Here is a 16,899-nt window from a genome sequence, read left to right on the forward strand (position 1 = left end):
GCAGAGAGAATTTATAGGCAGGAAGATGATTGCTAGAGATGGCATCAATTTGAGGATACTCGTACAGGAGGAAAATCACCAAGCCTAATAGCTCATGGCACAATCCTTATTGTTCCAATTTGCAACAGGATCTTCTTCAAAGTCCTCCAAAAGTTTTATGTATTCCATAATCACATCTGCCAAAGACATAGGTTCTGTTGAAGCATGTGATATTATTGCTTCAAACTCTAAATTTTCTACAAGTTCTAAGGATGTAGTTTATGTATTTTAGTTGAATTCAAATCCTAAAATCTGCAAAAGCAGATATGAAATGTCTAAACTTGTAATGTTAATCTTTAAAGTAAGGTGTTCTATTTCTCTCTTAGTTGATTAGGCAGAAATCATGTGGTATTTTGCTCTATAAATAGCCATGTATTATTGGAAGTATATAAAAAAGTAAAGTAAAAAATCAATCTCAGTTTAAGCAAATCTCTTCCCTCATTTTTTTTTTCAGATCCAACAGGTTCATTAACAAGATTTCCAAGAAACTTGTAGGCAAGTTCCTTCCTAGTTGGGCAACTATTAGCAAAGCATATCCCTGGCTCCCTACTGATGATATCTTTGGTTTTGTCTCAAACATGTTTCATCCTTGTCTGTCCATTGCAAATTAAGACAGGATATAGCAACATTCATGCATCCTAATTTTTTTAGAGGCTGTCCAGTAGCTATTATTTCTAAAACCGACAATAGACATTTTATTGCAAGAATAAGCCAGCTGCATGATGAATTAGATAAGAACAAAAAAAAAAAAAAAAAACGGGAATTAGATAGGGAAGTAGTCTCCGGAAGCAATAAGTAGCTTAGCTTGGGAACTCTGCTCTTCAAATGGGCTTCGCTGACCACAGATACAAGAATTCCCAGAAGATTCAATAACACGGTCACTGGGTCTGGGTGTCCGGTGTGCAAATGTGACAGGAGAGCAGCTGCAGAGCCATCAGGGTGAAGATTTCAAATAAAGAGGCAGCAATATTTTCTTGAAAAACAAAGTAAATAATAATTGATAAATCGATCGGTCCAATGCTGTTTTAATTGAAGTTACTAAAAAAAATGGGGCAAAAAAAACTCTCTAACTTTCAAAATTTTGCAATTCTATTTCATATTATGAAAATTATTAATTAAATTTTAAATTTTTTAATTCTTGCCAATGTTACTCACTGTTAAGAAAACTGTTATTCACTAATAGAGATGCTATGTAAGACGCCAGTTACGGTTAACATAAAAAAAGAATGCATATCTTTGAATGAAATAAAAAAAAATATGTTTAATTCAATATAAATATCTTGTATTAATATATATTTAATAAGTTGCACTTAAACAGTTCTTTACTATTGATACATAAAATAAAAATATGGGATTAAGACGATTGAAGAGACTAAAAACATGTATTTTTAGGTAGGAACATATTATTTCAATATATTAATATGAAAAATATTTCCTGTTATTGAAGTTGTATTCTTATATATTGCTTACATACTGTCTTTGTTAGTGAGATAATAATTTTCTTAACGGTTGGTTCTAATTGCAGTACGAAAAATTAAAAGCAACTAATTCAAACACATCTAATTAATCAATTATCCATGCAATAGAAAGATAAGAAAAGGCAATTCTAATGGGATGACCAATTTTTTTTATTAAAACAAACTCCCTTATGGGCCTGCTTATAAGCCTCGAGGCCTCTCGAATCAGTTCTTGGGTATTGATACAACAAGAAAGAAAGTGTACTCAAAATTGCTGCTATAAAACCAAAGGGAGAGGACAAACCTTCAATTCTTCTAGCTCAACTTTTCCTTTACTTTAGTTCCTCCCTCAATTTTTTCCCTATGATAATTTTTTACAATACATCTTGAAGCATATGATTGAACCACACTCGAATCACTTTCAAGAAATCTGGTTAACCAAGGCTTCAAAGAGATAAGCAACTCTTGTGAAACTGGAAACTTATCTAAGTATAAATAACAAAATTTGAGAGCTGCTGCCTTGAGCATTGGGAATGTATTCATATTCTCACTAAGCAACTCTGGGAGAATGCTGGACTGGAAGAAGTAGCAGAAATAAAGATGGCATGTATCCCATTTCTTCCTTTTGGTCAAGTCTGAATCAGGTTCAGACTTGGAATTGTCAAACAAGCGCTTCAAGAGTGAAATCTTTCTCGCTTTCCACGCTACTTTGGCAGTCATATGCTCAAAAATGTATACATCTGCCCCATACAGCGAAGTGTTGTTGTTAGGAAACTCCAAGGCACAGTTCCATCCATATGACACGTTGGACTCCAAGTAAGAGATGAAGGAATTGTAGTAGGCTGACAAGTTCATGTCATCCTTAGCATCCCTAGACAAGAGAAAAACCACTAAGCGTATGGCACACTCCTTTCTCCTCCAATGTGGACCATCTAATTCTTCCTGGTCAATCGTTCTCGACAATAACGATCTGCTTCTAGGTCTACTTCTCAGCATCTTCTTTACCCTTTTCATAACCATCAAAGGCACATGAATGGGAAGTTCACTTAAAAGTTTCTCAAGAAACATATAGGCAAGTCCCCTCCTAGTATGCCCATCACTAATTAGCATATCCCTGGTGATGAATTCAAGATGATTTGTGGTGAACAAGTGCTCATCCTCTTCGCTCATGGCTAAACTAGGAATTATAATTTTGCTCAAGACTACGGGTATCCATTTTACAGGGAAAAAATATAACTTCACCAGGCGCTTGAGTGCTGATATGACAACGTGTTCATTCACTTTGCGAAATGATGTAGAAACAGACTTCAAAAAGTTGGAAAGAATTAAGAAATCATCATAATCTGTCTCAAGAGAAAGCTCAGTTGTCTCATAGACAGCTTGTGTAAGCTTATCAAAAGTTGATACCTCATGGTCGTGGTCGCCAACCAGTTGTTGAAGATGTTCATACTTGCCACTCAAATAGGTTTTCGTTCTCTGCTTCCAATTGAGTATAGCAGAATGCAAATCAAGGTCACAAGGATGCAAATGAAGTTCACAAGGTTGCAAATGAAGGTCACAAGGATGCAAATGATTTAATATTCTATGGCACAGCCACTCCTTGTCCAAAAGCGATCTAAGAGCATGTGCAGAGGCATCATGGGCGGACATTGACAGAAAGGAATCAATTTGCAGAGCCGCTTGGTTAGAGATTTCTATAACGGAAGCAGCACTATTCTTTTGAAAACAAAAGACTTCATCATAAAAGGATCGATCCATCCAATGTAGCTTATCATTCAACTTCCATATGATAGAGTTGGAAGTATGAATAATTGGTTGTGTATGAGCAGTATGAAGACCCTCGTTTTGGAGTTTCAGAATAAGCTCCACAAGTGGCTGGTGCCAAGAGGAATCGTGGCTAAGCAAGAACGTGAGGGCTCCATCGAGATTCCTCTGGATGATGAAAAAATCTGGAGATATGCAGATCCGAAGGCAGACAATTAAAGTCTTAATACAATCCATCTCAAAATTAGAAATGTTATCCTTGTGGGTCTTAAGATGAATCTTCAATCTTGTTGCAGCAGCTACGCACAAGCGTTCATCAACAACCAGAGGATCAGTATATATGAGCCCTATTACTCGGAGAAGCTCTAGTGGGAACAGAGGCTGAGTGGAAGCAGCCAGATCAATTTTGAGGCGTGAATCCCGTCGATCCTCAGGGAAACGAGATGAGACAGCAGCAAACAAGTCGAGGAAAGAAGTTTCATCGCTTGAGCATGCGTTCTCTTGATAAAACCTGACAAGATAATTCACGTAGTCTTCATTACATTTCTTTTCCTTATTGGACCTTCCATAAAAAAATTCAGCTTCACCTCTTTTTCTTTCGATGAAATTTCTGACACGATCTAGTAGAACACGAAGGAAGAGACGTCGTACTCGTGGCCGGAAGCCATAAGCAAAACGAGGATCCTTCCAAAGTCGAGATAGCTCAAAGAAGACATTTTTAAACAACTTACACAAAATTTCATGACTCAGTGCTGTTTTCTCTTGGACAAATATGACCAAATCTAAGTAGTTGTCCGCTCCCACAAAAGAATCAGGAGTAGCAGCACTAGATGCCGAGGCTATTGCTTGGAAAAGCTTTTGCGCAAAGTGACAGCGAGAAAATCTAGCTCTCGGGTCAAATCTGATTTGTGCATCACGATGTGAGCACAGGGACTCAGTTAAGCCACAGGCAAGCAGAAAGCAGAAATATTCATGACTCACTACACCTGATTTCTCAGCGAATTCTCTGAAAAGATTTGCGAACTGTTCTGCCAGGAGCAGTAAATCTTTCTTTTCCCCATCGAAACTCCCACCGCTCTCTCCTTTCATTTCACTTACCCAACCTGTAGGTTGGTGTGATCTTCCACTTCTTCTCCTCATAACAAATGCCCTGCAGGAAATAAAATGTTCTCGATTCTTCCCAGAAACACCGGGATTTGTATCTTGCAGTATAAAACAACTAAACGCCTCTATATGGAACTCAACCAATCACCAGTCACCAATCCAATGAAAAAGATAATGGGAGAAAATAATACCACCAAGATTTTGAAAACTTGCAGATTGATACAGTGAAAGGACAGTAAAACAAATAAAAACAAGTTCAGATCATTTCGTTCAGGAATATCTTTTCTAGAAGGAAACCACTCCTTATTGGCTAAGAGTCATCACCCCGAAGACTAACATTGTGTTTGGATTGAAGGAAGAGATCAATGACGAATTCAGATGTTGGAAAATATTGGGAAAGAAAGTTATTTTATGAATAATAAAATCATAATTTTACCCTTAAATAAAAACAAAACTTATAAAATATATGAATATATTTATAATTTTTCATTTTTTTCTCGCACTATTTCTCATTTTGAAGAGTAAATAGAAGTGAATAAAAAATTTTTATTTTTCTCTAAAATTTTTCTTTCATATTTATTTTCTACCCATCCAAACATAAAATGATAAAAAATAAAATTATTTTCCCCTTAAATTTTTTTCCTCTTTTATTTTCCAAGGAAAAAATGCAACCAATATTATTATCTTATAGCACTCAACATATTCAGCTATATTTCTCAATAAATTCTGTTGATTAGGAATTAGGACAAAACTATAGAAAATTCTACGGTAAAAATAAAGTAAATACTACTTCATCAATAACCACTATAGATTATATTGAATCAAATAAAATGGCATCCTATGACTAAAGAGAGTACAAAGTAAAAAACGAAGTGTAATAAAAAAATAAAGTAAATGCAGAAAGAACCCAAAAACTAACTAGCATTTCAACGAAAAACTATTCTGGAACCTAACATTGATAAAATGACAATTTCAGTTTGTCGGACAAACTAACAATCAAACAAATAAGCAAATATTCATCACAGAAAGAATTGGGTTCAAGCTTTCCCAATAGTGACTTCTCATCAATGGACAAAGCAGTGTAATTCATTCAAAAATACATGTCTTTAGGATGCTTGGATTTTTTGAAATTCCATGGAGTATGAAAATGAATGTTAAAATGATCATTTTCTGCAATAAAATTAAAACGGTAAATTTTATTCCAATGATCATGTATTGATGTACAGTCTTTCCCTGTGCTGTAAGAATTTTACATTTCAGAAAGCGGGGAAAAAATCATTTACTTGACTGCTGCAGGTTGTTTCATACAGCAGCGCACTACGCATGTTCTCTCTCACTGCTTAAAGAGTTCACGACCAATTATCATTCTTCTGATTTCACTAGTCCCTGCCCCAATTTCATACAGTTTGGCATCTCGAAGAAGGCGGCCAGTTGAGTACTCATTTACATACCCATTACCACCTAAGCATTGTATAGCCTGCAAAGTTGAATATAAATATGTAACTAACTGATAATATACAAATCCAGTGTGTTTACAGACGTCAAGGTATGAAGAGAAGCAGCATAATTACTCATTTCTTAAAAATATTCAGGAATATACTGCATGAACAAGAATGAGAATCATGAAAATAGCAGCTTTGGCCGAGGCTGGTGTAACATGGCCCCAGAAAGTGATTGAGGACATCAAAAGGATTTATGCAGCTAAGCATAATCCGCATACATTGTTTAGATGACTATAAAATTTACCTTGAATGTCTGAATTGTCATTTCTTGACAACCAAGGAAATAAAGGAATAGAGGAGCAGAGTAAGAAAGGAACACAATATTCATCCAAGCGCAAAGTTCTGAGATTCATAAACAAAACAAGAAAAGAATCGGTTTGATGTTCTTTTACCTGCAAAGCAACTTGGGTTGCCCTTTCAGCTGCACAGAGTATGACTCCAGCACAATCCTGAACATTTAAATGCACATAAGTTATTACAAGCTTAAGATAAAGCATTTTAATCCCGCTAAATAAGATAATAAGCAACCCAATATCAAAACAGGGGGAAAGGAAAAGAAAATTAAAAAAAAAAATTGGTTATCAATATTCAACACTTAAAAAGTAGTGAACAAGGAAGGAGAGAGAGGAGATGGCATCTAGCTATATAAGATAATAAATAACCCAAAATCAATACATTGGGGTTAAGAATAAAAAGATACCAAAGAGAAAAAAAAACTGGTGATCAAATGTTTAAAGCTTTAAAAGTAGTGAATGACCATGGTCCGCTTTGCATTTATTTGAAATGGACAGTCAAACAAAATAAAACATATAAAAGAAAGAGAGAGAATAAAGAGTATAGCAAGGGAAAGATGCATGCACATATGCACACACACAAAGAGGAAACGTCTAATGTTTCCAACATATCTCTCACTGACAGATACCATCATAACAGCACTGCAACAAGCGAGAAGTCATAATGACTTTGATCCTGCTAGCAATGGCTCAAAATTTTCACTAAAGAAAAAGAGTGAAATAATTTTATCATGGACCTTTTCTCCATAAGACACACTTGACAATGGGAGCACAGGACGTGCATCATAGGTGGTCTCAAATTCCAAATAACACTTAAGTGAAGAAACTAAAAACTAGGCAAAAATATCTAGATGTGGAAAGTCAAAAGAAGCATCACCACCTTTGGGTCAACTTTCCCATTGTCACAGTCCCTTGCAACAGAATAAACATAGGACCTGAAATAACAGAACAATTAGCTGCCACCTTAAAAAAAAAATTAAAATTACAAAATTGAAATGTTTGGTTAACAAAATTATATACCTTGAAGATTGTAAAGAAGTATACATGTCAGCAATTTTCCCCTGTAATTGCAAATTAATTAATGGAGTAAGGGCTAAGATGCCTCAAAAACATCAACAGTAAACACCAGATATTCGTGTGTCAATAATGGAAAGAAACCTGTATAAACTGAAATTCCCCAATTGGACGGCCGAACTGTTCTCTTTGTCGAATATAAGGAAGAACAACATCAAGACATGCCTGCATGATACCCAAAGGTCCAGCAGCCAAAACAAGTCTTTCCAAATCTAGCCCTGACATCATGACATAAACTCCTGCAAGGAATAATACTTAGTAACAAAGAAATAGAAGACTGAGGAGAGACTGATCATCAATTACAGTGTCATGCACACACAGCATGATTTTTTTTCCCCTGACATACTTTGATCCACAATGACAAAATAGCAGCTTGTCCAAGTATAGATATAATCTCCCATGATCCACCCTTGACATTAAACTCGGCAACTACTGACTTAGAGTCTTAGACCCCTCCACTTAAAGGAATTAATTTCCTATATTAAGGACATTTTACTCCAGATTCACACTTCCAGTTTTTCCATTCGGAGCCTTAAGGGGATAGGATGGGAGATTGCAGGTGCTCAAGAAACTACAGTGATCTTTTTATTCACTCACAAGGCAGATATTTGGGATTGCTCAGCCAATTTGGTTTATTAGTTACAGTAAGACAAAAACAAGACACCTACCAACTATCTTTGCTTCAAATGATAGGTACTCAAAGAACTTAGAGATGAAACTTCTTACAAACATCTTTCTATAACCAAAAAAATAAGCCAAGAAAAAAAAAACACCTTTTCCTTCTTGCCCAAGCACATTTTCTTCTGGAACAAAGCAATTCTCAAAGACAAGCTCACATCTGTTCAAAGCATAACCCATATTAGAAAGAGAGGGGAAAAAAAAGGGCTAATGAACTAATATAGAGAACTTTGCTCAAAGCATTTTTATCATACGTATCACTTCCTCGCATCCCAAGTTTGTCTAGTTTCTGGGCGGTACTAAATCTGCATTCACCAGAAAGAAAATCAGGAATGCAAATTTACTTTCTATTTTGGTACACAAATTTACGGTCCATGGTGGGAAGCAAGCATCATCAATTCTTTTTGCATTTAGGGTCACACTTGACAATGTCCAAAATAAATCTATCCTCAATAAGCAAGGCATTTAGCAAATAAAATATGTTCTCATTCCAATATTTAGCACTTCTCCACAGGCCAGGTACACCAGTGCTTAAGAAAACTATAATAAAATGAAACAACAGCCTGTATGTTGGAACATCCTCTTTTTTCTGACTCAATGTTAGAAAGTGAGCATATAATCATCATTAAGCCCCCAAAGGAAGGACAACCTTTATACTCACTAAAACCTAAAATGATGAAAATTTATTCAATAAAGCTCCTCATTTTTCCACAGTAGATCTACGGCCAGCCCTTTTCAACAAAAAGCAAATTGGTCCACATACCCAGGCATTCCCTTCTCAATGATAAATGCTGTGATTCCTTTTGAGCCAGCCTTGATGTCTGTTTTTGCATAGATAACCTGTAAACAACTCTACATGTCACTTTCAACAAATAAGAGATCTTCATGAAACAAAATATGATACAGGTAACCAGAGCCGAAAGGATAGCTGTGTGAGCTATAACCAATGTGTGCCAGAACAAACTCTGTGCATGAAAACATTGATACTTTGAGGAAAGATAGAGAAGCAAAATGCATTACGTTACAAGTAACAGCACTTTCTTTAACCAAATCTGAAACAACAATAAGATTTTACGAGTTGAATGTTATAGTTTTAAAGTACTTGACAAATTTTGTGAATAAATTCCATTCCTGCAAGAGCATAGATTTGCTTCTACATAATCACATGTGCTGCCTTATTCTCTAAGTGCCTAGTTATACTGCAAAATTATGAAATACCACTCTCTGCGTTTGATAGAACATAAATTAAAATCACTCTGAATATGCCCCTGCTGGCATCCACCATGGCATTCACTTTGGTAGGTTATATCGTCACATGTACCTCATAAATATTTCACCTTGGATCCTGACTATTGATGCAGATGACATATCAGTCCATACAACCGCGACCTTGATGAAATAATTTTTAAATAGTTTTTGAATGACAAATAAATTGAGATAAGGATCATATTGAAATATCACCAAGATAATTTACCTCAAAGAAAAATAAATGGATCATTAAGAAATTATAAGCATTCAAAAAAAGGGAGCAACTTTATATTAAAAAAAAAGTTAAAAATGCAGTCTCAACAAAATTACCAATGTCTGAGCAACTGGCCCATTTGTGCACCACATCTTGTTCCCATTTAGAATATAGCCCCCATCTGCACGATCAGCTTTGCATTTCATGCTAACAACATCAGAGCCAGCTGAAGAAAAACACAAAGAAATTAGCCAGAATAAATAAAGAAAAAGCTACATTCCCCTCATCAGTCCAGCATAAGTTAAAAATAAGACGTACCATTGGGTTCACTCATTGCAAGAGCTCCCACATGCTCTCCACTGATAAGCTTTGCAACAATATATAATTGGTCAGTTAAAATGAAATTTTGGTAAAAACATTTCAGGCAACAGATGGACAATAAAATTAATTTAAGTTTGATCATAAAGAACTATTATAGCAAAATCATCATTTCTTTGGTGCAGAAGGAAATAACTGCAGTCTTGCCAGAATATGTCATCCAGCTAGATGGAATGGTGGAAATGGTAGAATGGAAAAGAATGATTAAGGGAAAAAAGGTAAGGAAATAGAACCTTTGGCAAGTACTTCTGTTTCTGAGCAGGACTTCCATTCCTCACCTGAAAAGATAGTTACTATTGCATCAAAAACTCATAAAAGAGAGTGAAATTATACAGGAAAGCACAAACAGTACTAAATTTTGTGTAATTATTCACTTCTTTACCAACTGATTAATGCAGAGGTTAGAATGGGCACCGTAGGAAAGGCCAACAGATCCTGAAGCACGGCTAATTTCTTCCATAGCTATGCAGTGATACAAGTAACCAAGACCAAGTCCTCCATATTCATCTACAAAATTACCAAGACTTGATCAAATGGAATCAAGCTAACACTTCCAAATCAACAAACAAAAAATAATAATAATAATTCCTCATCCATTTTTGGTTTTTTTATTAATAACATTGTTAAGTAGCCATTTCCCACATAACAAAAACACAGAGAAGCACGCCAGGAAGGTTGCTCAAACCTGGTGCCGTAATTCCAAGTAGATTAAAATCCCCCATCAGTTTCCACAAGTTAACATCCTATAGCAAATAAAAACACAATCAAATTCAATAAAATTAGAATGAAAAAGAATCATAAAAATAATAAACATCCTATTACCTTGGGGAAATTATTGGTTTGGTCTATTTTCGATGAGTGAGGAGCAATGTTTTCTTGAGCAAATTGGGAAACACTTTCCTTAAACTGTAATCATTGCAGCTAAAAACCATCAGTTAAATACAAAATCACAACAAAATTTATCTTAAAAATATCTCATCGAAGCGCGCGAGAGAGAGAGAGAGAGAGAGAGAGACCTGAAGCTGAGTATCGTCCAAAAGGAGAGAAGTAGAGAAAGAAGCACGCTGTGTCTGCTTCCTTAAAATCGAAGAACAGAGAGACCTCGCTGCAAATAGCCTTTGCATCGTCACTTGCTATTGCTTTCCTAAGGAGGGAGAAGAAGTGTATGTTAACAGAAGAGAATTAGGATTATCAGTTAATTAAATTGGAGATTTTGGCGTGCAAGCATAGAACAGCTCGAGCTGAAGGCCACGTGAAGTGATTGGATTCGGGTAGGAAGTAGGCAAGTTCGATGAGGTTGGGCACACTCGATTGTGACTCAGTAAATATGGATTTGATTCGTCGACAGGATAGAGTGAGTGAGTCAGCAGCATTCGTCCAACTCTGCCCTTTTCCCCATCTTCTAACTGCGTGCCAAGGGATTTGCTTGTAGGAGTGTTTATTTGGTGTAATACATTATGTCCGATCATTTGATTATAATAGTTGATGAGGATGAATTTCGTATTTTTCAATTATAATTACATCACTGTAGTACTAATTTTATAAAAAAAATTTATTATTTAGCCTTTTCTTTTTATAAAATTAATTATTTAATTTATATATTTTAAAAAATATAATATTTAATTTTATTAATTTATTAAATTGTTTAACCTTTTATTAATTTTTTTTATTAATTAATGTTAATCTAATTATTATTTAATTTATTTATTTTAATAAAATTATATTTAAAAAAATACATTAATTAATATCTATAATTTAACTACATTAATTTTTTAATTCCTTTAATTATTTTTTATATTAAAATTATCATAATCTTTTTTCCTTTTATTTCTTTTACCTTCACTTATTTCTCCCTCTCATGCTTACTCTTTCTAGATCAATAATCTTTTTCCCCTCATTTTCTCTACATTTTTTAATCTTTTAATAAAAAATAGTATAAATTATATGGGTAAAAAAAATTAATCAATTTCTTTCTAAATTCTAAACAATCAAGACAATAATGCATGAAAATTGAATTCTAATGGAGAAAACATCAAACTAATGTTTAAAGAATTTATGAAAATACTTAAATAATTTAATAAAATACAAATTCAAATTTAGTATCCACATAAAAAATTTTCTTTTTTTTTAATAATATGCTTTTTAAGATATTTTATTTTTCAAATATATGAATTAATTAATTAATTTTATTAAAATGGAGAAATTAAATAATATATTTTAAAATATAGAAATTAATTAATTAATTTTATTAAAATAAATGGACTAAATATTAATTTGACTGATGCTAAAATTTATTAATTAATAAAAAATTAAAAAAATAAAAAATTTAATAAAAATAAAAATATAAGGATTAAATAATATATTTTTAAAATATAAAATTAAATAATTAATTTTATTAAAATATATAATTTAAATAATATTTTTTTTAAATACAAAAGAGAAGAAGAGGAATGAATATTGGATCACTTAGCCGCAGGTTTAATATTTATATACATCTAATGGTATTACCGTGAATTATTTTTATTTATTTTAATAATGTAGTTTTATATTTATGTTTTTATATTTTATAATTTTTAAAATCATATTAAATTTTTATTAAAATTTTAAATATTAGTATCATTGACACGTAACTTAATAATAAGAAATATAAATAAAAATAGACATTCCCGTGAAAATTTTTATTACCTTATTGTTTTGAACAAATGTATTTTTTTAACCTAATATTAATAATTATTAAAATAAAATTATTAAATCAAACATTAATTAATATTAATAATTAAATTTATAATAAAAAAATACTTTAAAATGAAATTTGAACTCAATTAGACATTATCTAATAAAATTAATGTTGCTTTTAAAATGAAATTTCAAATATTTTATATTTTTAAATAAAATTATAATTTTTTTCTAATGATATTAAGTTTTAGTTAATGGTGGATGCAATTATGAAAAAAATATATTGTTATGAAAAAAATTATTATAAACAATAATATATGAAAAACATATTATGAAAAATATTTGTTCAAAAATTGTTAAAAGCCTATGCAGCACAAAGAAGCAAGAAGCCGATAGAAGAATCAGTGGAGAAACGCAGCAACAGCAGAAGCAGAAGTTTGGTTCTTTTCATCAATTCCAAGGCTTAGGTATGATTTTACTTCTTCTCCTTCTTCATATGCTTCCTTTATTTGTTGGGAGATATTCAATTTCATTTTTACAGTATGAGCACAGCTGAAAAGAGGCAATCTAATGGAGAAGCTGAAGAAGATGACGATGATGATGATGGAGATGGTCATGGACTTGATGCGTGGGAGAGGACTTACACTGATGAGAGATCATGGGAAGCTCTTCAAGAGGATGAATCAGGACTGCTTCGTCCTATAGACAATAAGATCATACACCATGCTCAGTATCGCCGCCGCCTTCGTTCCCTTTCTACCACTGCTGCTCGCATTCAGAAGGGCCTCATTCGCTTTCTTTACATTGTTGTCGATCTCTCCAGGGTATTTTTCGTTCTTTTAAATCTTTCTTTTTTTGAGACTCTCTTGAATTTAAGAATTTAATTCACTTTCTGGGTACCACCCCATGCTTGATTCTAATCTATCTTGTGTGATTGGAGAGAAAGAAAGGGATTTAGGACTGGTAGTATTTGTATTTGACAGCCAGAAATGGTGATATATCGTGGGTATGACGCAATGGCCAATAGGGACATGGATAATTTGTCATGTCTATGTGATTGAAGACTAGGGTTTACCTTTCTTTCATTACGCCCATCATGACTTTTTTAAACAACTTTCTGAGTTCCTTAACTCTGCAAAAATCTCTTAATATGAAATGATTGGAAGTTTCAGCAAAATGTATGTAGTTTTCTGCAGAGAAATGGTACTAATTTTTGCGATATATAAGTGATTCCACACATAAGCATGAGGCTTATTTTCAAGTAAGTTGTGACTTGAGAAATGCTGAAGCATGAAAGTCATGTCCAACATAAAAGATAAGTGTGAGAGCACTGGAAAGGTTGGTTGTGAGAGGGAACTATCTTCAATTTCTATTAAAAGTAATAAATTCAGAGGGAGGTTCAAAATTTATGGCAACTTCTGTAATTGAGCATTGTTTCCTCTTTTTTCTTCATTATTTTCATCGGTGAATGCAGGCAGCATCAGAGATGGATTTTCGACCAAGTCGAATGGTTGTGATTGTAAAACATGTTGAGGCTTTTGTTAGGGAATTTTTTGATCAGAATCCACTTAGCCAGATTGGTTTGGTGACTATAAAAGATGGGGTTGCCCATTCCTTAACAGAGCTTGGTGGGAGTCCAGAGTCCCACATTAAGGCTTTGATGGGGAAGATGGAATGCTCAGGCGATTCATCACTACAGAATGCCCTCAATCTTGTCCAGGGATATCTTGATCAAATTCCATCATATGGTCATCGTGAAGTTCTGATCTTATGTTCAGCTCTCAGCACCTGTGATCCAGGAGATATAATGGAGACCATAAAGCAATGCAAGAAATCTAAAATTAGGTGCTCGGTTATTGGTCTTTCTGCAGAAATGTTTATATGCAAGCATCTCTGTCAAGAAACTGGTGGAATATACTCCGTTGCAATGGATGAGGTGAGTTCTATTAGGTCTTCAAATCACTTGGAATTGAATGAAATGTTACATTTTCTTGGAAATTTTTGGTGAAAGCCACCATCTGATAGTTCCCAGCGCTAGAAACATTATATTAATGCCTTTTACTATTTATTCAAGTTCATGCTCCTACTAAACCTATAATTCTAGGTATTAACCATTTTTTTTTCCTGGTTTTCTTCTATACTTTAATAATGTTGCTTCTTCATCAATACAACTTCTGACTTATCTGAACTGAAAGGGTACATCATAATTATGTATTTATCTCATTCAGGTCCACTTTAAAGAGTTAATGTTAGAGCATGCACCGCCACCCCCAGCAATAGCAGAATTTGCAATTGCTAATTTAATCAAGATGGGTTTCCCACAAAGGGTGGCAGAGGGCTCTATCTCAATTTGTTCTTGTCATAAAGAAGCTAAAGTTGGTGATGGATACATTTGTCCGAGATGCAAGGCGCGTGTATGTGAGCTTCCTACTGAATGCCGTATCTGTGGATTGACACTTGTTTCTTCACCCCATTTGGCAAGGTCATATCATCATCTCTTTCCCATTGTGCCATTTGATGAGGTGTCTCCAAGGCAAAATGTACTACATCACAGACCACCGAAAACTTGTTTTGGCTGCCAACAGAGCCTCCTCAACCCTGGTAAGTTAAAATACTCGCGTTCATGCATGTGCATGCTCTTCATCCAGATGCAGATGAATTGTAATGCTTGTTTGCTATTACCTTTGAAGTAAAAAGAATGAAAGAGAATAGTCATACTAATTGCAACTGCACACCTTAATATTTGAAATTTATGCTTAAATTGACAAGAAAAATTTAGATAAGCTAGATAATTTAATGCTGTTGTGCGAGGCACTCCTATCATTTGGTAAACTTGTACAGGAAGAAGAATACTACATGAACTCGGTTAAATCATGTTACTCATGAAGCTTCCATTAATGGAGGCCTAAGATTGGGATGAGATTGTCTGTCCCTCCCTCAGATTATTTTATTTTATTTTATACTTCTCTTTTCCTCTCTCTCACTGCTAATGTATTCTGGATGGTTGTCATAGGCAACAAGCCCAGCCTCTGTGTTGCTTGTCCAAAATGCAAACAATACTTCTGCATTGATTGTGACATTTATATACATGAGAGCTTGCATAACTGCCCAGGCTGTGACAGCATTAGACATTCATAGCCAGTCACCACTAATGAAGAATGAGGAATATTGCTGCAGATTGTTATGTTTTCCTGCTGCCATACGGCTATGATATTCTCCTAGTAATGAACCTTAAAGCAAAGTCTCAGAGCAAGTTCAGACAATGGAAAGAGCAGCTTATTCAACATTCCCAAGTTTTCCCATTTTTTCTCTTAAATATGATAGTATGGATCAAGTGAAAATTCAGTTCCAATATTTATGATTGCTTTGCTGCATTCCCTAATTTCATATTGACCAGGATCTAATTCTTTGAATATTAGTAGCTACAAACATCAGAATGGAGACTCTTTGGGTAGCGTTAATTTTGAAATTTATATTATTATTGTTGTATGAATTTGAAAAAATGAGAAAATATTCATTTTTAATTATTTTAATTATTTATGAATTTTAATAATATAAATTATATTCACAAAAAGGAAATTAAAATCATATTCATTAATAATTAATATTTTGTTATTGAAGAAAAAATAAATAAAGAAAACCTCTTTCAAGAAAACGATAAGCCTTTTTAAATGGAATTAAACATACTCATAAATAAATTTTAAATTTATGACTTTCAATTACAGTATATTCAATGTAGATATCATATTTTAGCCGACCTTCGAAGTCAAGAAGAAACTTTTAAACTTTCAACTTTCTTATCCGCTTTCAACCGATGTCCCCAATCAAGAATAGCTTTTTCAGACTCGCTGATAGCTCGTCCCTGGAACAAATCGACCTCAAGCTTAAATTAGATTGTTCTCCAACCTCTTGGTCTTTGTCAGATGAGTTCGAAACAATATCCGGTCTCCGTTCTATTCGATCTTACCTACTGATATTCTCCGATCTCTCTATACAAATATTGCGGAACTTCATTTAGCTAATGTTATGATCGGGCTTCTCACTTGAATGCCCCAGATTTTCCTTAAAACAAAATTAAGGTTGCTATCCCGTCTAATGACGATTTCGATCTTAAGAGTTCAAGTAAATGTCAAGTCTTTGCAGTTTTAATGTTCTAAAGTTTTACCCGGTATTTGGTCATGGCTTAGTCCGATCTTATGCTTACGTGTAATGTTTTTCCGATCTCTTATACGCTGATTAATAATTGCTTTCAAGTTTAATGTTCAAATACGTTCAAACAATTTGGACGCTTTTCGATCTCATCAAGAAATTGAACAAAAAGGATTTCTATTCATTTCAAAGTAAAATATATACAAGTCATTTAGTAGGTGGATCACCCCCAGCCTGCTCCCCAGGTACATCATCCGCTCTCTGATTCTCTCTCTCTCTCTCCGGCTCCTCGTCGCTCTCCTCTTCGGCCTCTGGAATGAGCT

At 34.0% G+C, this 16,899-nt stretch overlaps 3 protein-coding genes across 3 annotated transcripts; 1 reads left to right on the plus strand and 2 right to left on the minus strand.

The window, feature by feature from the left end:
- Positions 1-1,643: 1,643 nt before the first annotated feature.
- On the minus strand, positions 1,644-5,393 carry LOC110638641 (exportin-2). The gene is made up of 2 exons (XM_021789250.2): positions 2,904-5,393; positions 1,644-2,801 (listed from the first exon to the last, which is right to left on the minus strand). Exons 1-2 carry the CDS (start codon positions 4,398-4,400, stop codon positions 1,812-1,814), a joined length of 2,487 nt encoding a protein of 828 aa, XP_021644942.2. The 5' UTR covers positions 4,401-5,393; the 3' UTR covers positions 1,644-1,811.
- A 147-nt stretch (positions 5,394-5,540) lies between these two features.
- On the minus strand, positions 5,541-11,130 carry LOC110638640 (isovaleryl-CoA dehydrogenase, mitochondrial). Its single transcript, XM_021789249.2, has 15 exons — positions 10,768-11,130; positions 10,574-10,657; positions 10,437-10,494; positions 10,134-10,258; positions 9,985-10,029; positions 9,692-9,740; positions 9,490-9,599; positions 8,675-8,751; positions 8,166-8,216; positions 8,007-8,071; positions 7,318-7,472; positions 7,180-7,220; positions 7,040-7,094; positions 6,259-6,315; positions 5,541-5,841 (listed from the first exon to the last, which is right to left on the minus strand). The coding sequence occupies exons 1-15, from the start codon at positions 10,873-10,875 to the stop codon at positions 5,698-5,700; spliced, it is 1,224 nt and encodes a 407-aa protein (XP_021644941.2). The 5' UTR covers positions 10,876-11,130; the 3' UTR covers positions 5,541-5,697.
- A 1,603-nt stretch (positions 11,131-12,733) lies between these two features.
- LOC110638639 (general transcription factor IIH subunit 2) lies at positions 12,734-15,960 on the plus strand. The gene is made up of 5 exons (XM_021789248.2): positions 12,734-12,894; positions 12,969-13,251; positions 13,902-14,363; positions 14,656-15,028; positions 15,441-15,960. Exons 2-5 carry the CDS (start codon positions 12,970-12,972, stop codon positions 15,563-15,565), a joined length of 1,242 nt encoding a protein of 413 aa, XP_021644940.2. The 5' UTR covers positions 12,734-12,894; position 12,969; the 3' UTR covers positions 15,566-15,960.
- The last annotated feature ends 939 nt before the right edge of the window (positions 15,961-16,899 follow it).

Source organism: Hevea brasiliensis, chromosome 6 (assembly GCF_030052815.1).
Source record: "Hevea brasiliensis isolate MT/VB/25A 57/8 chromosome 6, ASM3005281v1, whole genome shotgun sequence".
In the NCBI taxonomy this organism is placed as follows: Eukaryota; Viridiplantae; Streptophyta; class Magnoliopsida; order Malpighiales; family Euphorbiaceae; genus Hevea; species Hevea brasiliensis.

Coding starts and splice junctions, on each gene's coding strand:
- LOC110638639 (XM_021789248.2), top strand. CDS start 12,970: ATGAGCACAGCTGAAAAGAGGCAATCTAATGGAGAAGCTGAAGAAGAT. Junction 13,252..13,901: donor TTGTTGTCGATCTCTCCAGG/GTATTTTTCGTT, acceptor CGGTGAATGCAG/GCAGCATCAGAGATGGATTT. Junction 14,364..14,655: donor ACTCCGTTGCAATGGATGAG/GTGAGTTCTATT, acceptor TATCTCATTCAG/GTCCACTTTAAAGAGTTAAT.
- LOC110638640 (XM_021789249.2), bottom strand. CDS start 10,875: ATGCAAAGGCTATTTGCAGCGAGGTCTCTCTGTTCTTCGATTTTAAGG. Junction 9,741..9,984: donor AACAGAAGTACTTGCCAAAG/GTTCTATTTCCT, acceptor ATTGTTGCAAAG/CTTATCAGTGGAGAGCATGT. Junction 8,752..9,489: donor GGCCAGTTGCTCAGACATTG/GTAATTTTGTTG, acceptor AGTTGTTTACAG/GTTATCTATGCAAAAACAGA.
- LOC110638641 (XM_021789250.2), bottom strand. CDS start 4,400: ATGAGGAGAAGAAGTGGAAGATCACACCAACCTACAGGTTGGGTAAGT. Junction 2,802..2,903: donor TTGGCGACCACGACCATGAG/GTATCAACTTTT, acceptor AACTTTTTGAAG/TCTGTTTCTACATCATTTCG.